General features: G+C 38.7%; 1 protein-coding gene across 1 annotated transcript; it reads right to left on the bottom strand.

The window, feature by feature from the left end:
* Nucleotides 1–984: 984 nt before the first annotated feature.
* Nucleotides 985–21502, bottom strand: LOC146484339 (ATP-binding cassette sub-family C member 4-like). Its single transcript, XM_085104879.1, has 6 exons — nucleotides 20972–21502; nucleotides 18818–19200; nucleotides 12364–13703; nucleotides 9530–10100; nucleotides 5102–5238; nucleotides 985–3574 (listed from the first exon to the last, which is right to left on the bottom strand). Exons 1-6 carry the CDS (start codon nucleotides 21500–21502, stop codon nucleotides 2661–2663), a joined length of 3876 nt encoding a protein of 1291 aa, XP_084961005.1. The 3' UTR covers nucleotides 985–2660.
* Between the last annotated feature and the right edge of the window lie 229 nt (nucleotides 21503–21731).

Raw genomic sequence — 21731 nt, 5'->3', positions numbered from 1 at the left:
AAATACCGAATAATCTTTGACTTCGAGCGTGGCTCATTCAAACGCATTTTAATGGCTCAAGTTAGAGTTTGCTGATTTTTGGAGAACAGATGTTTGGCTTAAAATATATCTTGAAATTTTCGGAAAGAAACGCCGCACCTCTGAGAAAAACCGTTTCGAAATTGCCTCACATTTGGCCCAAGACATTTTTGCGATCGCAAGGAAATTTCAAAATTCTATAAAAAATTAAGTTTTATGTTAAGTCGGGATATTTTCCGTTAACAACGTTTTTTAGACGGTAAACAATACAAGCAATCGATATGAGTCCCCAGAAATGACGCGAAATATATTTTATTGAGCTTCAAATTCTGCATATATTTTGCGTGACATCAGGGTCAGTGAGAGTCAAAACCAGGGGGGGTGGTCAAACTACGAAACGCAACGGCAGGAGAATTGCTAAATAGCATCATTCATTATCATTTCGGACAGACATTAAATGGTGAAAGTTTGAAGGAAATCGGCCGACCCCCATCTTTCACCTCTGCCTGGTTTTCTCAGACAATGACTCTTAAGTGTTTTTTTTTTTTTTATTAATAAAGTGGTGAACTGTTTGTTAGATTGTTAGCTATTTTGAAGAATTTTAGACATAGAATGAATGAATTTCTAGCCGTTTTGATGAATGTGAGAAATAAAAATATTGACATATTTCTCGATTTTTAGCCGTTTTCACGAATATCAGATATAACAGGATTGCTCGATTGTTAGCCATTTTGACGAATTACAGACATAAAAGAAGTAGTAGCTAGACTACTGCAGCGGGCTCACATTTACAACCGCGAGTTCGTACATTATGAAGGCGTTTGACAATGAAATGATTTGAATGGTATATGCTCGCAAGAAATAACTATGTCGAAAAGTCATTTCAAAGTTTTCCTTATCGATTTCGAATATGCCAAACAAACATCTAAATTGAGATTTCCATGTCTTTATTACTGTGACGACGTGTACATGATAGAACCTCTTTCCACGAAATGCCTGTTACTTTACAGGAAAAGAGTAGATACAAACAAGCATATAGTTTACCATTTGTGAATATAATACCAAATCTATAATATTAAATCTATAAAATCAATTAAGGTTAAAAGTAAATCAAACAGACCCTGGATAACTATAGGTTTAAGGACATCGATTAATTTTCATGATCAGCTGTATAAAAAATGGTTGGCAACTTTGTTATTAAAATCAATACAAAATTTAACGAAACAAACTCGCCTTAATCAATAAAATTTACCGTACTAAATGTATTTAAAGACTCCACAAACACCAACTAGTGCAAAACGATAATCTAATAATTAATTAAAAGCGGCCGTCTTCACATATTGAAAATTTCCAAGTTAAAGATAAAAAACCCTCCAACTACCAGCTTCAATATCGATGCTATTATCAAGTACTTCTGAAATGTTGCTACTGAACTTGCATCTAAATTGTCTAAAGCAGAACGCCGTTTTTCGTCTTATATGAAGAGGGACAAAGGCACGTTTCGCTTTATCAAACTAAATGAAATGGAGGTCTTCTTAATATTAGGAAGCATCGGTACTAAGAAATCCTCGCCCCTCATGCAGTAACTACCGGTCCATATCAGTTCTTCCTGCATTTGGTAAAATTTTTGAAAGGTGCATTTTTAATCAGCTAACAATCACTTAAATATTTTGCTATGTAATCAACATGGCTGTAGATCTGAAAACACCACGACTGACTGCTTGGTAGAGTTAATAGATAAGATAACGAAAGTCCTTGACGAAGAAAGTTATGCTGTATCTCTAGTCCTAAGTAGAGCAGTTAATACAGTTAACTATTCTATTTTTTATCAAAACTCGATCTATGCGAGACAATGAAAATCATTGTGTGTCCTCTCTACTTCTCTACTTTTTTAAAACTATTTAAGGATCTCCTCAAATTTTAACTTTTTCTACACGTATCATGATAGCTGAAATGCACACCAAGATTTTTCAGTGAGGTCTTAAATTTATGGGGGGTGGCCTTCAACATTGTCTTCCAAGACTGAAAAATAGCATCTTTTCTACATTTACTCTGTGACCAGACAAAACGAAGAAGTGATCAAGGTAATGTACTAAGTACTCAAATGACGACTTGTTTGCAGAAACGTGACATATTATCAATAAAGAGATGAGTTTAACTTCTTCATTCCCAACCTTGGTACCTATGGATGTCACCATTTTACTGAGTACAGCATATAAGAACTTCTAGACCTAAAATAAATAAAAGTGGTGACCAAACGGCATCCTGTCTCACCCCCTGCCGATATTAAAGTACGTTTTCATAGCATTCATTAATCGTTGATTTTTTCTCATACTTCTGTGGTTCAGAGAGTCTTGGTATTGAAACCTTGCTTATAAAGGTTATTCTTTAATGTTATTAGACATCTGGGCCTGCTCCGCCAGCCATTTGAGTCAAGGAGTTACTTTCTGTTCATTAGTTCATTGAACTTTTCAAATTTAACAATCATCCCATAGGCTAAGATCTCCTGTCATTATACATTGCAGCAGATATACCATTGTAGCAGATATTCATGTATAAAATGGACACATGAAAAGCAATTGTTCTCTTCGGTAAATAGTTGCTTCAGAGATATGTACCTCATTGCTTCGCTATCGATTTGTTTAGATATGTGGGTCTGTTACTCGAGCCATTTCAGCCAAGATACTATCTTTCCTGTTCATTAGTGCATCAAACTTGTCAAATTCAACAATCATCCCATTCTGTAAAACTAAAATCATGTCACAGTCTCTAATTGTGTTCAAACGATGAGCAATAGTTATCACTGTGGAGTTTCTCAGGTTGTCACGTACCACTTGCCAGATTGTTTCTTCTGTGTTGGGATCAACATGCGCAGTAGGCTCATCCAAGATGACGATCTTGTTTTGCTGCAACAACACACGAGCCAAACAAATTAACTGACGCTCCCCTACACTGACATTTGCACCATGTTCCAACAGCTCGTGATCCAACTGTCCATCTAGACTTTCTACCAAATCTCTCAGCTGCACATCCTCTAACGTGCGCCATAAGTCTGCGTCCTGAAATTTCTCCATAAGATCGAGATTTTTCCTCAGTGTTCCACTAAAGAGAACTGGACTTTGGCCGAGAACGGATATACATCTTCGCGCGCTTTGAAGCTGAATATCCTTTATTGGAACATCATCAATTGTAATATCTCCATCAGCGTCTGGCATGCGTAAGAGAGCAGCTACAAATGACGACTTCCCCGCACCCGTGCGCCCAGCAATGCCGATCTTTGTTCCCCCTTTGATGTTAATATTCATTTTCTTAAGCACTTGGGGCCCCCCCGGATAGTACGTCAGTGATACGTCTTGGAACGTGATCTTTCCTTCACCAGGCCAGAATTCCGGGGGAAGTCGTTGCACGTTGTATCCAGACTCAGAATCAAGCTTAGTGTACGTCATGACTCTTTCAACCGACGTCATGTAATTCTCCACATCTGATGTTTTCCTTACAGCATATTGAGTCAAGTTTACAGTTTGGATGACGTATACTAAGGCAAGTCCGGCAAAGGCTAATAAAAGAGAGAGAGGCTTAATTCAGTAGAATATATAATGTTTCACTGTTGATAGAGGCACTTGTCTTGGTGTTATTGACGTTAGAAGTGATGTTTTAAATTATTTTGGATAAGCAGATAAAACTATTTTTAAAAATTATTGGTATCTTTCGAAAAGCACCACCAGATTTTAACGGTGAACAGTACTAAGCCAATGTCACACTCAGAGCATTTTTCTAATTTTTTTTCTGAGTTAAATCACAAAATGGGAAATGTGTGACTGTTTGGATCACTATTTGCATTGATAACGGAAAGCCAGTGACCACAAGTGAGCAATTGTAACCTGTAGACAAAGACAGCAAATAGCTGGATCATGTAATGAGTAAAAAACACTTAGTTTGCCAACATACGTACAGATTTAGCGACCAGCCAACCACCCAATGCTATGAAATAGATAATATGTCCACGATGAAAATTCTCGGAAAAAATTGGCGAGCCACCAGCGGTAAACGAACCCACGACCTTCCAGCTACTAGTCTGGAGGCTCTTACCACTGAGCTATGGGTGACTCATGTGGTGAGCAGGTCAAAGGCTTGGGGTTATAAGTCTCAGGACTTCGCATCTCGCGAGTACACTGGACACTCATCATAGAATTCGCTTATATGATCAGTTTTTAATGGGATGTAGAAAATTGGTCGACTGAATTTTTGATAGAAACTGTCCATCGCGAATCCATGAAAAGCCTTACCTGGTAGTAATGATCCGTGTACCTACCGCAAGAGAACTTTCAGGGTCTTGGTGTTTGTTTATAGTTCGATTTTACAGATCATTATTACCCAAAGTCGTTTTACGCTTGTTCTTATCATGGAGAAATTGACGTTTTTATATGTAATCCCTCTAGCGACGGAAGCCCTAAAACTGAGAGTTTTGTAACATTTCATCTTTAACGGATTTTGTTCTATTGCATCGCCGTTTTCGCGGAAAACATGCTGGGGGCCCCAGAGCATGCCGCTCCTTGATTTCGTGGGGGCAAAGAGCACCAGATCTCCGTCTTTCCCTGATGTAGGGTACAGAGGTACCGCACAGGCTGTCAGGGTGTTGGTTAGAATGGTTAGGAAGTTTCAGTTAAGTGTCGGTCGAATGGGTTGAATGAATCTTTGACATTTCTTTTAGGGTCTTGCCATTGTTAATGTGCGCGGAAACTGTCGCCTGCTCTCCTCCCTATTTCATCAATATATATCCACTGAAGGTTTATTTTACACATAAATAAAGTTCATTATTATTATATTTTTCTTTTGCATAAAGTGAAGGTCACGTCCTTGTGGTAAATAAAATATATCATTTCAACAGATCACGTGGGTCCCGAATTGGGTCGCCATCCACACTTCAATCTTGATCTCCAACCATTCTAAGCCTGTAAAGCAGGGTTAGTGCTCAAAATTTCGGCTTTGGGTCTCTTCACGGTGGCCAGTTTACTTCATTAATATAAATTATCTGATACAACGTTGTAAAAGTTATTCTATTCAAAACTGTACGCATACGTACCAGGGTCTTGAGACACCAAAACTGCAGCAAAAGCTACAGTAGCAGTTAACAGGGAAGCGAGAAGATCCAAACGTACACCTAGCCACCTACCACTAGCCACCACCAAAATGAATGATTGATTATGAACATCTTGATATCTACGGGGAAAAGTAAAATGTAGTCACTTAAAGCCAGACTTATAAAACCTTCTAACCGTATAGATTTGAGACGGGCGCCTTACCTATTTATAGCAGAACAAAAGTAAAGGACGAGCTTTGATTGTTCAAGTAAGCATTTACTATTTGCCATTGGAGCAAATGTTACACGTTAATTTATACGCGAATATAATTCTGTTTAGCAGCGGAGTTTTAAAACGTTTTAACTCAAACCTAAAAATGCATTCAGATTAGCAAAATATAATGTCTTATAATTCACTTGGTGACGGAAAATAATGGGATTGAGCCAAAAGGCTTTTCATGGATTACTATTTGTAAAGCAGGGTTTGCATTTAATACACGTTAGTAACTCGAAGGATAACAGATTCTTTTTCACTGTTTAGATTTTGTACTTATTGACAAAAGTGGGATGGCTGTACGGAAAATATTTGGCCCGAGGTCAAGGCATACGGACCTCGCGCGTGCGACATGATCGAGAGCCAAATATTTTCCCGTCCTGCCCGACCTAAACTCAGTCAATAAGCATTTTATTATATGATCACTAATCTTTTCTTTCACCACAATTTCATTTTTCTTTTATTATTTTCAGCGTGGTCTTCATTTGCCTTGCTTTGCGCGCATTTTCAAAGAAACAATCATATCACGTAATTCATCTGAGAGGCCAGTAAAGTGTATTTTGAAAACTGAACCTGGAAAAGTTTATTTTAATTCAATTATTTCTGACAAAATTTACAACCAAAATTTCGTATTTTTGCCGTTTAATGTGATCCAGATTTTGATACAATACGTAAAAGGAAATCTCAGCAGTTTATCTAAAACACCGATTACAAAAAATAATGCTAGTTCTCCTCATCTGAGACTCGATTATATGATGGCGACTTTTCTTGGAAGTCGCATGAATTTCTGAAGCTTGTTTGGAGCCAGATGTTCCAGGAAGGACAAGATTTTGGATGTTAATTATACCGATGCTTGCTCCTGAAAATATGCCTTGTGTCTGGATAGAATCCTTAACGGTAGCATCAATAATGTTTCTTTTTACTCTTCTTCGATGCTTTTGGCTTTATGCTGACTTCGCCACTGAGTATTTTAGACATCCGGCGCTGCTGTTCTTGCGATGCTACGGCGTTGCTGTCAAGGCTTTTAAGGTTCTTGTGACCACTCAGTTCCACTGTACTGTTGTGGGACACATCAGAATCAGGAAGAGTTTTGATGCAGGTTTTTCTGACTCAATGGTTTGTCAGTTTGCCGCCCGTCGACAGTGGAAAGTTCTTCGTGGCACTTGAAATAAATTCGCCGATTCTGTTCTTCCCCATCGGACTGTTTAAAAACGAAATCTTATTACCTGCTTTCGTGTTGAACAACCAGGAAGAAAGGACAAGCCAGAAACGATGTCCACCTTGACGAGGTACGGATTTTGGACAGAATTCCAGACAGGTTTACGAGAGGAGTTCGGGAGGCAATTTACATCAGAGCCCAGAAGCCGGCCCTAGATAGCGACGGAGAGAGATACAACCCTCCAGCGATCTGGAAAAGGCTGGTCAGGTCACATGTCACGTGACCTGACCAACTCACTGTGAACAAGACTTTAGCAGAGTCGAAAGCTTAGAATTTTTCTTTCAATACGGTGTGACGTCCAAAATTTATAGATTCAACCGAAATTGTACATCCCTACATAATTATGTATTCCGCTAAATGACAATAATAATAGGGTTCTTAAAAACGCATCAAACATAGGTTTCGCTGCTTTTCACAGATCAGACTCACCAATTACAATGAAAGAAGGCTACCTAGCTTAATTAATTGAAACTAACTACGTACTTCTAAAATTACCAGCGTTAATTCTTACAGCACACGCTCATCAACATCTGAACATTATTTTACTAAACAATCCGTGCTTAACGTTCAAACTAAGGCCTTTTCGCGTGTTGGCGTTAAAATCTGGAATGGGATACCAACTAGTCTCAAAAACCTATCCCAAAACTCTTTTAAAAAAACCATAACGACAAAAACTTGAAACGGTGAGGGTAAAAGGAGGAAAGAATTTGCGGAATGGTATGTGGCATGGCGTGCGGAATGGCATAATTATGCGAAATACGATTTACGCGGGGAATAAATTAATTGAAGAGCGCATCCTGTTTTCGCGCCAATTTTATAAGAGCAGCAGTTTTTTCGATGTTGCGGACTATTAAACAGCCAAACAACAGATCAAGGATAAGAAAATATACGCCTGGGATAGAACATGTCTGATCGCTGGTTAGGAAGTGAGCCGTGAAGAAATCGTTGAAGTTTCGCATTCAAGGAACTAAGAATAAATTAAATTTCTAGTTGACAAAAAGAACGTGGCAGCGAGTAGCCTGGACAAAAAGCATCACCAGACTGGAGAAACAACATCAGTCCAAGGCCAAAACTATTATGTGAGAAATTTTAAATCTAAACTCGGTCATTTTATCAGACTCTTTGACGGTTACAATTTGTACAACTCATGGGAAAAATATGTTCTACTTTTTCTCACCTTACATTTTCGTCGAGCGACGAGTACGCAAGTCACTGTTGAGCTGCTGAGCTAGCTACCTAGCTATTCAATACGGCGATTCAGGTAACTATAGTTCAGTTACGCGATATCGAACTAAACAAATCCGTCTTTAATTAAGGTTTTTCAGTGCCAGACGTCCCAACCTAGAACGAGATTTAAAAGCGAAAAAGCCCTAGAGCAAAAAAGCAGATGACAAGTATGGTGACTAATTATCGACACTGGTTGTGTGAAAGGTTGTGAAACTATTCTTATCACAAATGCATTTTGGTCAAATTGTTGTTCATTTTCCCGCTCATAATAAATGAATCATCGAGCATACAGGGTATGATAATTGATCTTTTACCGGGGGTTTAAAAAAAAAAGAAAAAAATGTTAAAGGTAAAGGATCAATCTTTGTCCTGAGAAAACTTCACGCTGCCACGTTATTTTTGTCAACCGAAGTCGCATGGAGTAAAGTGAACATGAAATTTAATTTACTACGGATTTACTCATAGTTCCTTGAATGCGAAACCTATAAACAGTTTTCATCGCTTTCTTTACCCTTACTTCTTCCAAATCAACCATCAGACGATCAAATCCTCGAATTGTTGTTAATATTTAGCAAGAGTCCGCAGCATCAAAAAAGCTGCTGCTCTTATAAAATTGGCGCGAAAACAGGATGCGCTCTTCAGTTAATTTATTCCCCGCGTAAATCGTATTTCGCGTAATTATGCCATTCCGCACGCCATGCCACATACCATTCCGCAAACTCTTTCCGCCTTTTACCCTCACGGAAATTGAAAACTCCTATGTCGAGATAGATACCATAATTAATAAAATGAAAGATTAGAATTCCAACCGAAGTTTAGTTAGACTTAGTCTTCCTTGTTACACATCGTTATTGTCTAGCTTGCCTCTTCACACATCATCATTGTTATTGTTGTATGTAATGTTAAAAAAAAAATTATTTTGTGTAAAGGCTGGCTTGCCGCGATAAGCTCTTCGCTATTTGCAAGCCAGCCTAGTTGGTTCTGTTGTGAATAAATAAAACTTGAAACCTGAAAATTGTACTATACGTTTTCCAAGGATTGGCTAAAATACTCATGATGCAGAACTCTGCCATAAGGACGTCATTGCCAGGTGTTTTTGTCTTCTCAATACCTTTTTGGGCATTATAACATTCTTTTTAAAGTATATTAAAACAGATAGGATGTTTTTCCCTACTGAGGAGAGTTTTGAAGTAGACATTTTTAAGCTTGAATTTTCCTGTTAGAGATCTGAATGAACCTTAACTAAACTCGTCTTTGTTCATCTTACAATTTGTTTAAAACCTTTGATCATTCTGAAGATAACGGTCTTTGTTTACCCCTGTGACTCTTCTTAATTTAGAAAAAAGTATTAATTACTGAAGTTCCCCTGGTTAATACCATTTAGCCCTCGAACGTAGTACTTAGAGTAATACGTAGATACGTATTACGTAGAGGTGCAGAGCTGCAAGTGAAATTTATGAAACTCATATGTGTGTAGATACTATGCGTAGATCGCAGTTATGTACGCAATTAAAGCAGCTGCGAAAAAATAATACAATTGTCGCGCCGGTAATTCACGTTTATAAATTTCGATTATCTCGTAGTAGGCGCAGCTTTTGTGTTATTCATTTCTCAGTTCAGTTTATATGTTTTAAAATGAAATAGATGTTTGGTTGCTTTGTTCTAAAATTGAGTGCTTACGGGTTTGAATTCTAAAAGTGAGATTTTGTACCTGTAAAAGTGATCCACAGAATATCTTTGTTTTCCTCTTGTCCGAATCGTTTCCAGTCCATCCAGGGTTTCCGAAATATGAGAGAAGACTGGACTGCGGCATATGGACTCCAACCGTTTGAGCTCTCGTGATGTTTTCAGGTAATACCTCGAGATGAAAACTACCAAAATGGCTAACGGAACAACAACAACCAGAAGCCATGGATTTGTGACAGTTGGAACAAGAATTCCTGCAAATAACACTAGTATAAACTGGATTGACCGCAGGAATGTTTTAGGTAAAACTTCATCCAAACAGCCTATATCTTTAGAGAAGCGATTCATGATTCTTCCCACGGGATTTGAGTCGAAGAAAAGAACTGGTGCTTGTAAAACAGCCCAAACCATTTTATCATGAAGACGCTCTGAACATCTCAGACAAACAGAAAGGAATCCATACGCTCGAATGATGCCAAAAACAAAGGATGCACCGACCAGACAGCCATAGATAGTCAGGTTTATCTTGTGTCGTTGATCTGCTGGATGCTTCTTTGAAAGAAGCGAGAGCCATGCGTCAGGAGAAACTATCATTGCTACCGAAATAAAGGTAGAAAGCGTTAGAACATAGAACAGCGTTAAAATGACCAAGATAATATCTTTTGTCTGATGATCAATGTACTCAGTCAAAATATGTTTGTCTGTACGGGAGTATGTCAACTGTTAAGGCACTCTCTGGAGTTTGTTTCTCTTTGGACCTTCGAGATTTTATTGTGGCATGATCAGTAATGTAACATCAGGTATTTATACAATGAACAGTGTAAAAATCGCGATTTGATTGGTGTAGCGGAGTCTGTGTTAAGAGTATAGACGCAGGAATGACGTCATCCAGTGGTGTGACCGGCGCACGTTCGGTGCATGTTCAGCTCAGTCAATGCGATGCTCTCTCACGAAATGTGTTGATATGTTTTTGTTATTGTATGAAACAAATAGATTCCATTTTGCCGTCTGACTGTACTCTGATAACGCACAGAGGACGTCAAAACGTGGTAAGAACATCAGTCACGCTACTCGCCTGCGGCTCGAGCGTACTTCTTAGGTCTCGCCACGTTTTGGCGTCATCTGTGCGTTATCAGAGTACAGCCCCACGGCAAAATGGAATCTATTTGTCTAGGATTTTATTTAAGCCACGATCTATAATCATGGCTGAAATCCTAGGGATTGCCACACAGAGCAGTAAATGCTTGATGTATCAAGAAAAACCTGTTTTTAAAACGGATAGCGTTGCCGAGGTCTCTCGATCTCAAAGATGATGCACGTGTTCTCGGTTCCTTCAAATCCATTATATGTTATACTCGATTTAACACCATAAGGAAATGACCCGTAGGCAATGACCCTGTTAAAATAGGCAGAAAAAATGGTAGTGTCAACTTCACACATGTAGAAAACTGATTTGAATGTTTGGATTTCATCGGTGATTGTAACCTGAGCCGGGAAGTACATTTACACGAATTAAAGTTGGAAATTTAAAGAGACTCCTCTCTAATTATAAAATGTTATATAAACTAAAACATACTTAAAAGCCTTCCTAATCCGTGTATCACTAGTATGGGGCGATACCTACAACACTACTCAAGGTCTCAATGGTTGTAATTAAAAAAAAAAAAAAAAAAAAAAAAAAAAAACAGATAAACACTCCGAACTTGAAGTTTGAAGTTCATAAACCACCGGCTGATTTAATTAGTTACAACTCGTTAATTCTCAACTTTTTTGTTTTCCTCGAGATTTCTTTACGACCCCTTTACCTTTCCTGAAATCCGTTTCTATTGTTCTAAATGTCTTTGCTTGTAATAAGTATAATAATATTAATTTAAATTTATCCTCTAATAGTTGTAACTCTGGCCCGCCTAGATTAGCATTCGCCTCCTTCGGGCCAGTCTTTTTTTTTAGTTGGACGTTTGAATAAACTCCTAGAGTCATACTGCACGCGTGGAAGCCGGCGACGTTTGTGTGTTTCTACACGTAGAAACCTCTCAATGAAATGTCGCTAAAACAACAACGCACTGTGCCACTTTCAAAATGGCGAATCTTAACATCCTTTCTCTAGACAAGGACACGTAAACAAAAATTAACAAACCTACACAGAAAAGGTTAGCAATCGATTGACATGCATGTAAACCCAATTTTTATGTCCTGTGAACAACACTAACTCATCAACGCTACATTTTTTGTCTTCCGTTAACTTTCTCATACTTATATGCACACAACGTTACCCATATCCAGTTAAGAACAAACGTTCTCAGTTGTTTCAGATCTCCGAACCAAAAAATGAAAACCAGAACCTATTTTAAGCTGACCTGCAGTCTTAAAGCGGACAACCTGTGAGGGGATATACACTAAATATTCTCAACAATTAGAGCTGCATTTCCCTCTCTTTTTTTATGTAAAACTTAAATGTCTTCAGTTTGTGAAAGTTATTATTAATATACTATTATTATTTTTCAAGGTTGTATGTAATGTACGTTTCCAAGACTTGCTTTCCAAGTCTCTATGTAAGAGTTCAATGATGAAAAATATAAATGAAAGTTCAACAGTGGTTAAGAATAAGTGTTGATAGATGACATAGTCTACATCGGTTTTGTAGCTATCGAAACTAGAGATGTTATATTTGTTATATAATGCTGACTTGCTGTCTCCTACGATGCGAACATCTATTTCTGGTTTTTACAAAAGAAACTAAACTGATGCGAAATGGTAGAATTTTAGTAAATCTTGGAATAAACTGAGGGGACTTAAGTTGACAAAGGCAGTTCATACTGAACGATATCTAACTCAGGAAAATAAATTGTTTTCGCTTACCTTGAGCAAAAAGGCACAGAAACGCTACTGCAAAGATCACCGGCGTAGATGCTCCGCTTCTGAAGTACTTCCAGTAAAGTTTAGATGACACCACTCCGATAGAGCGATCTTCCTCCGTTAATGGTAGACTCTCAGGTTCAAAGTTTGGGGAGACAATTCTTCGACATGGGCAAGAAATTTCATCCATATCCTCTCTCTCCTCAATAAAGACGTTATCTGACTCATTTCCGTTCAGTTTCTTATAGAGCGGGTCAACTGTTGTATTCAGAATACCTTTTTCTTTTACCTCAGTGAAACGTCCTTCTCCTAACACACGCCCTTTGTACAAAACAATAACGTTGTCAGCTTCTTTCATGAGGTATTCTTGATGAGATGCCACCACTCGGATTTTATGACTCAATAGATCTTTGATGCACTCGCTTAAGATATGTTGGCCAACCTTCAAATCTACAGCACTTAAAGGGTCATCCAACAAGTAAATGTCTGCGTCGGAATAGACAGCGCGTGCTAAACCTACTCTTGCACGCTGACCTCCGCTAAGCACTTCACCGTGTTCTCCAACAACCGTTTCATCCCAGTCGGGAAATTGTTCGATATCCTTTATTAGAGCACATGCTTTGATTATTCTGAAATATTTGTCTTCATCGTATGGCTCACCAAACAAAATATTTTCTCTTAATGTCCCAGAAAAGACCCATGGTAACTGAGGCACATAAACGAGAGTTCCTGGACACCTTATAATCCCGCTTATATCGGAAACCTCGCCAGCAATCGCCGAAAGAAGAACAGATTTGCCACTACCAACTGGTCCAGTGATGACTGTTAAACTTTCTGGAGCTGCGGAAAAATTTATATCTTGTAGAATAAATTCAGCCTCTCGTTTGATTTGTCTCTTTGTAAGACTTGACACGCTCAAAGTCGGACTGTGCGGTTCTTTCAACGTGTCAGCAGCGGAAACGTCATGAATTTTTACCCGAGGATCGATCCGTAGGTTTCTATTTGAACACGAAAAGTTTGCGTGGGGGATAATTCCGTTGTCAGGGGCCTGATCAAAGCAGATGAAAGGTAGATTTTCGAGAAGAAGAAATTCTTCCAATCTGCGGAGAGAAACATAGGCGTCGTATGTTTGTAGTAAGCTATAGGCCAACGTCTCGCAAACTGAAAGTCGTAGAATGTTCACAAAAGAGACGAGCATGAAAACATCAACTGGTGTGAGTGGCTGACCGGTTAATATAAGAGTGATGACAGACACCAGGGTTGCAATTGATACTGAAGTGTATTCCAAAGCGACAATGGCTGACAATACGGCACTCTTCATACGAATAATGTTGACCTCTTGTCTGGAAAAGGTAAAGATAAAGTCCTAAGATAACTAAGCGGTAACATAGGATTGTTTAAAAGAACGATAAGAGAATAGAACATGTTATATGAGATAATATGAATTAAGACGTGAAAGGATTGTTTGTTATGTTTCAGAGCGACTCTCCCTCAGAACCTCATATTCAATGTTTATCTAAAAAATAGATTTCGCTGATAACTCTTTATTCAACTTTTCTTGGCAGGCAGGTAGCACATATGAAATACGGATGGAGTAATTCAATTTTCTTAAAATTTTGTGATTCGAGTCTTTCGCACCCCAGGCTGTGCTCGAAACCCACTGGTGAAATCTTGAATTTTCCAAGACTTGCAGCTGTTAGTTCTGGAGAATACAGATTATTCAAAACCTACTAATTCGCGAGTTATTAACGATGACTCTTCAAGTTTACAAATATGATGAATTGCAAGCATAAGTTTTAATTACTGTAATAAATATGAGGGCACAAAGTTTATCTACTTTTAGCACTTATCGCAACATGTGATTTAGCCCAAGTTCAGGCGAATACATTGCAAAAGCGGTTCGTTCTCACAGGCTCTTCTACATATTAGTGGAAAGTTCCACCCATCGTCTGCGAAAATCTGTTAAAATATCTGGCCGCCATCCAGTTTCTGTTCAACAAGTGGAAGGTGAAAGTTGTGATATTCGACGAACGCGATCATACTTCCATCGGGCATGTCATCAACGGATGTTAGCAACAAACCAAGAAATGAGATAAACCGCCTTGATATTTCTCCACGAAGCAGGATTTAACATTTCTTATCAATTTGATCGTACTAAAAACGTTACAAGAGTTTCATTAAGGTTGTCGTGCAACGAGATAAGTCCATCACATTGAAACGAATTCACTGTCCACCATGATTTTAATTTCGTTATCCACTGACCACTTCGTTTTTTTTTGGCTCAAGCAACTTTAAATTGCCCCGCAGTTTTCCCAGCTTTGATCAGGCTGTCAGTTTTTGACCAGCAGGGCGTTTTCTGTTCCTGAACTTAAGAGCGGCTGCCTGTAAGAATCGAGAACTGTATTTCAGCGACCACTTGGTCGAATTTCTGATATTTTGCCTGAAGATACCCTTGGATTAACTATTTCTGAAAATCATATTTTAAGGTTCCAAGGTTTTTTATTTTTTGAGAAAATTACAAGAGTTTGAAATGCGGCCTAGGTGCGGTCACGGGCCGATGAAAACCGCGAAAATTTAGGTCAAAGGACGAAGCCCTGCTCACGGTGTAAAATAACTCAATGAGCTTGAAACTTTACACAAACTTAGACCAATCATCTCACAAGAAAATTAATACAATAAACATCCCAAACTCGATGCCCTCTTTCTAAAGCATGCAGATTTGTGTACGCTACTCAAAATGGCCTTGAAACTAATGCCTATTTTCATTAAAATAAAAGTGTTTCTGGTATGTCATTTTCTCTAAATTAAATCTCATATCTCGAAAGACGAAGAAAAGAACTTTATTTGTTCCAAGTTGCAAGCTCTGATTCAAATTCTTTCCCACTCAAGGAAGATCGAATATGCGTGCGATACTTGCGGCTCGTAATTCACGTCACGAATTATGACATCAGAACCGATTCACAAACACTTGACATCTGGAGCCCGTAAATGTTTGCAAACATCACATATTGGGCCCTAAAACTAATCAGACTGACTGAAGACAGTCACTCAATGTTTTCTGATCCCAGATTACTTTCCTATTCTGCTCTAAAATAATATATTCATTCCGGTCAATTACATGAAGCCTAAGAAACATGTGCAACAAATTTGCATACCATTTCGATGTCGCAGGAAAAAGTAGTGCAAATCAAACTTTACAGCTCCTTTATCTTCTTAAATGAAGCAGTCGATCAGTAGAATGGAGAAAAACGTGTGACTTTGTTCCTGCCGTGTTGTTTTGAGTGTTCGTTTTTAGCAGCGACGGCTCAAATCAATAAGCCAATGTGACACTGAACATTCACTTTGCTGATGTGGGTAACGCACACGTGATCCTGGCCAGCATTTCGGTATGGAATACTGCGCGTAGAGGGCGCTTTTAGACACTGTAAATAGTGAAAAGTACTGCTTGTGGGCCAAGCCACGACTACCCTGAAGATGAAAACTTTCTCAAGCTAAAAGACTGTACAAGAGATACGAGAGCCCGTCTTGCCGGCTTTGTATTTATTTTTTCGCGAAAAAAATTTAAGTATTTTAGTGTCATTTCGTTTTTTAACTTACAGTTATACAGACCATGGAACGTCAATTTTTTCGCGAAAAAAAAAAATCCATAACCACCATCCTCACAATTAAAAATATGAAATCTGTATATTTGAGTAGTGAATTCCCCACCAACCCGACCTCTCCCCTCCCCCCTAGCTATAAGCGTCAATAACATTGTGGTTATTGTTTACTTTCCTAGACCGTTTTCTCGCTGCTCCTGCCAGTTTCTTTCAACTCCGTGAAAAAAAAATAATAACATGAAATCTGAAATTGGAAAATCAATAGGCGAAATAAGGCCCTCACCCGCTCGTGCTAGTTATAAGGTAGTTACGGCCCTCAGCCGCTCGTGCTAGTAATAGGGTAGATACGGCCCTCACCCGCTTGCGCTAGTAATAAGTTAGTTTTCGTGGCCTTCACCAGACAAACCAAGGCTGGCAAGACTCCTATCTTCTCGAAAATTTAAAGAAACTGGCAGGAACAACGAGAAAACTGGTTTAGGAAAGCAAACAAGAACCACAGTTGACGCAAATAGCCAGAGGGGATGGGGGTGGGGGAGGCCGGGTTGGTCGGTGGGGAATTGACTGCTCTGATACCCTCAAAGTTACAAATTTTATATCTTTATTGTGGGGTTGGTGGTTATGGATAGATTTCTTCTTTTTCGCAAAAAATCGACTTTCAAGGATCTGCATTATTGTAAGTCAAAAAACCAAAACCTGACACTAATACTTGAACGTCAATTTATTTTGGCGGAAAAACCAAAGCTGGAAAGGTGGGCTCTCAGATCTCTTGTACAGTCCTTAAGCTTGACAAGGTCATCATCACCAGAGTAGTCGTAGCGCACAAGCAGTACTTTTCTAAAAGCGCCCTGAACGTGTAAGTGCCTGGCCAGGATCACGTGCGCGTTACAGGCATCAGCGAAGCTGATATCGAGTTACAGTTATTTTGTCACACTGGCTTATTGATTCGGAGCCGTCGCTGCTAAAAACGAACACTCAAAACAACACGGCAGGAACAAAGTCACACGTTTTTCTCTATTCTACTGATCGACTGCTTCATTTAAGAAGATAAAGGAGCTGTAAAGTTTGATTTGCACTACTTTTTCCTGCGACGTCGAAATGGTATGCAAATTTGTTGCACATGTTTCTTAGGCTACATGTAATTGACCGAAATAAATATATTATTTTACAGCAGAATAGGAAAGTAATCTGGGATAAAAAAAACATTGAGTGGCTGTCTTCATTCAGTCTGATTAGTTTTAGGGCCCAATATGTGATGTTTGCAAACATTCACGGGCTCCAGATGTCAAGTGTTTGTGAATCGCTTCTGATCTCATAATTCGTGACGTGAATTGCGAGCCGCAAGTATCGCACGTATATTCGATCTTCCTTGAGTGGGAAAGAGTTTGAATCAGAGCTTGCAACTTGGAACAAATAAAGTTCTTTTCTTCGTCTTTCGAGATATGAGATTTAATTTAGAGAAAATGACATACCAGAAACACTTTTATTTTAATGAAAATAGGCATTAGTTTCAAGGCCATTTTGAGTAGCGTACACAAATCTGCATGCTTTCAAAAGCAGGCAGCGAGTTTGGGATGTTTATTGTATTAATTTTCTTGTGAGATGATTGGTCTAAGTTTGTGTAAAGTTTCAAGTTCATTGAGTTATTTTACACCGTGAACGGGGCTTCGTCCTTTGACCTAAATTTTCGCGGTTTTCATCGGCCCATGACCGCACCTAGGCCGCATTTCAAACTCTTGCAATTTTCTCAAAAAGTAAAATACCTTGGAACTTTAAAATACGATTTTCGGAAATAGTTAATCCAAGGATATCTTCAGACGAAATATCAGAAATTCGACCAAGTGGTCGCTGAAATGCAGGTCTCGATTCTTACAGGCAGCCGCTCTTAAATGATTGTTTTTTCGTTCGATGACATAGACCATACGTAACTGGTAGATGGCATCAATGACATCATGGAATCAATGAGTAATCGATGGGTAATCAGTTGATTAGTCACTGTTCATTGCCGATGATCAATACGTAATTTATTTAGTCATCGATATAATCTCGTGGCTACACAAACCATACCAGATCGGAAATAAGGAAATAAAAACGATTTCATTTTTACATTTATAGATCGAAACAACGGCCTTAGACGGGAAACTTTTACGCCGGCGGGAAAACTTGATAAAAATTTACCCGTATATTTTCCAGACTCTGATAGCCGGAAGAGTGAGACAGACAACTCTACCTTCTGACCATTTCCTTTTCGGTAATTTTACCGTCCGTCAAATCAATATGAACAGAACAGAAGCACAGTTCAATTAATAAATGTTGAAATGTTCAAATCAATTTTCAAGTTGAGGGACAGAAAACGCCTGCTGGTAAAAAAAAAACTGGCAGCACTGACCAGTGCTAATGCTTCAATTGCCGAAAAATGTAAAATGGCTTCAGCTAGTAAACGAGCTCGTCAGCGGCTAAGAAAAACAAACACTTTTTCAGTCAGTGACACAGGTATTCCCAGAAAAACATCCGAGTTCTCCCCATAGGAGTGGAACCGATGACCTTCCAAATACTAGAACAAATGCTCTACCACTGAGCTACAAGAAACTCGTGGGAGCTCAGGCCATTAAACTAGGTTCATATGACAAACATCCTGTATACATGGACTTAGTTTTATGACCTCCGGAGGCTCTCATGCACTTCTAAGTTAAGATGTATCCCAAGTATCTTTTCTTAACAATAGTTTATTGTTATTCCAATAGTCTATGGTTAAATAACAATACATCTTCACTTTTGGTGGACTTTGTGAATATGTCTCCTGGTTGTAGAAGAATTGATTAACTCACGAATAACTTCAGCTACGCATTATCTGAACATACCTCCGAGTGTTTTTTATCTTTTCTCGGTATTCATCTTCCCACGCTTGCGTTTTGATTGCGCGGATCCCAGAGACAACCTGGTTCATCAAGGAAATTCGACGGTCGGATAACGCAGCTGTGCGCAGGCGCAGTGCAGCACCAGCACAGGACAACCCAGCGAAATATGGCAGCAGAAAACAAAAGAAAATGACTGCCATTAGAGCCTGCCAGCCAATCAAGTAAACTAGTAACCATGTTCCTACCAGGAGCTCAAGAATTGCTGCCGCCGTGTTAAAAAACAACATGACAGTGTTCTCCTCCAATCGCTGAACATCGTTTGATACCAGGTCAATCACGTGACCCGTGGAAAACTTTGACAATGCATCCTTGCTGAGAAGAAGCGACTGTAAATCAACAAAAATGTTACATTTAAATAAATGGAAGATTATACTAACGAAGTAACCCAACTATTGCTCAGGTAAAACTATCATTTAATTTCAATATAAAACAGTTTCAGCGCCCCTCCCCCCTACCGCTCTACACTAACGCACCACTATCAATACAACTACCAACTGGAATTCCAATCGATAAATGGTGACCTCTTACCAAATAGTATTTCAGACGCCATGCAATGAAGGTTGTTTATGGTTCTTTATATCTGCGGCGTCCGTCCATTCACAAGATCACTCTTTCGTGAAGAAAGAGCAAAGAGTATGTGTGAATATTTTTAACTGAAAATCTAAACGACCAGCATTCGTTAAAAGCGAATGTAAAATTAAAGTGTGATTTCAGTTTCATGTTCAGTTTCAGTTTCTCAACCAAACAAATATCAATCCAAGTTTTTAGCACTTTGACGCAAATAATCTTTGGCTTTTATTTGTAAGAAAGACGAAAACTAACCTTCAGGAATTTCCTTTCTAGCTGCAGCACTTGCTATCCATGTATTTTTGGTACAAACAACCCGGTTTAAAGAGTCGAACTCCAAAGAACCTTTACCAACTGTTTTACCAACTCCTGTTTATATATATATAAACATGCCCTTTTTCGGGATGAAAAATATTTGAAACTAATTACTGACTGCGTAGACGGTAAACAACTCCTGTGGAAACTAGTCAAAATGGAATTAAGGTTAGAAACTATGCGACATTCTAAAGCCGAAAACACGAGGTCAAAGTGATATATAGAACAGAATAGAACTTAATGCAAAAATATGTCTGCCGGATGTCTATCCCTGAATTTGAGTACTTTATATATGACAGACCTTTTGGTCATTTTCATATGACTTCATGTTTGACAGAATTATTTGTGGAAGTTTGGGTAAGGGACACCTACAGTTCATGCATCTCATTAGCGTGTATTTCTGGACATATCTGCTGAAGAATTGAAAGACGACTTTTAAAAGTGTTGAAGAGTTTCGGAGTACGCTTTTAGGATCGAGGCAAGGCTACCGACCTGATCCACAGAGATCAAGAAAGATTTAATAAAGGAAGAGTTATATGTCAAAATGCTAGATTCTTTAATGACTTGATGGAATATGCAGACATTAATTCAATTCCAGTAATTGTGTTACTTATAGATTTCGAAGATGCTTTGATACAGTAGAATGGTCCTTCATTCAAAAAGTGTTAAGCTATTTTTAAATGGCTTAAAATTTTGGTCCAACCATCCGAAAATGGGTATGGAGAGGTCCATTTTAACTGTTTCCGCAATATTTATCGTCAAGGTACTCAGTTAATATGTCGTCTTTGGACTGGGTCACTCCGAAAACGAATTACTGTACCGTTCACTGCCATATCAAAAATGACCAGATGATTTGTGGCCTTTCATGGGCTAACCGAGTTCGAGTTAGCGGGTTTGTACACCACTTACCTATCTTAGTCTAAAAATCTTGTAAGTTATTCAGTGGTTCTTTATTTTGAGCTTGATTTTAACATAGTTAATCAAAGGCAATGGTTATGAAACCTGATAAACTTCTTTGTTATATGTTTTTGTTAGCGTTTTTGGCGCCTTGACCGTGCACAGACCACAACAGAGTTTGAAATGTGTTGTAGCAACTGACTAATAGAAACGCTCCTGTTAAGATATTCAAATGTAGTGTGCACGTTAAAACAAAGGATTGACTTATTCTTAGGATAGCTCTTCCTGTATTTCCTTTGTTATTTTTTTTTGCCTTACCTTGAGGTAAATTATTCCTTTCAGCGCGCTGCTAATTCTGATACCCCACAGTTCATATCTGAATTCACTATAGTGCATACACATGCAACCGATAAAGGCATTCACACCCATAGCTATTGCACAGCCGTACAGAGAATAACTATGCTCTGGCTCGTCTGACATCAACGATACTAGTAGATAGCCAAGAAGCAATGGTTGAACAAGCCGACAAATTGAACATACGCCCCTGATTGAGATAAGGACCAGAATTTCTTTGACAGAGATCATCTTTATCACGCTTTTCCACAATTTTGGTGTTTTACCAACTCCTTTTCTTGTTTCAATTTCTCTGTTCCAATTTTCTTGAAGTTTCCTGACCACAGAGCAGGTACTGTTTTCTTTAGCAAGAGGTAAAAAGTCACTTTCCTCAAGAGCACGTTCACTGCCGGTCTTGAAGATAATGTTCATCCATTGAAAGAAAAGAATAGATACGAAGCTAACTTTTTCTTCTTCATTTCTGCTGGAGAGCTTCTTGTATTCATTTTTCGCCATTTTTCGCCAACATCTGACAGAACAAGAACCAAAAATTAAGGTTGAATATGCCAAAAGATGAAGGGAGCAACTTAACTCAAACTCACCGATTGTGGGGCTGTACACCCTGGGTAACAAAGGTTTCTTTCATGCGCTTCAGGAGAGCTGTCGACTGACTGTGGAAAGGAAAGTGCACGGACGATAAATAAAAGTAGTGAGACTTAACAGTTTGAATTCAACAAGCGGTAAC

This window comes from Pavona decussata, unplaced genomic scaffold, assembly GCF_977016875.1.
Source record: "Pavona decussata unplaced genomic scaffold, jaPavDecu1.1 SCAFFOLD_34, whole genome shotgun sequence".
Lineage (NCBI taxonomy): Eukaryota > Metazoa > Cnidaria > Anthozoa > Scleractinia > Agariciidae > Pavona > Pavona decussata.
This window is presented reverse-complemented; position numbering and strand designations above follow the sequence as displayed.

Coding starts and splice junctions, on each gene's coding strand:
- LOC146484339 (XM_085104879.1), bottom strand. CDS start 21,502: ATGGCGAAAAATGAATACAAGAAGCTCTCCAGCAGAAATGAAGAAGAA. Junction 10,101..12,363: donor TCTGTGCCTTTTTGCTCAAG/GTAAGCGAAAAC, acceptor TTATTTCGGTAG/CAATGATAGTTTCTCCTGAC. Junction 5,239..9,529: donor TCTGTGGATCACTTTTACAG/GTACAAAATCTC, acceptor TTTTCCCCGTAG/ATATCAAGATGTTCATAATC.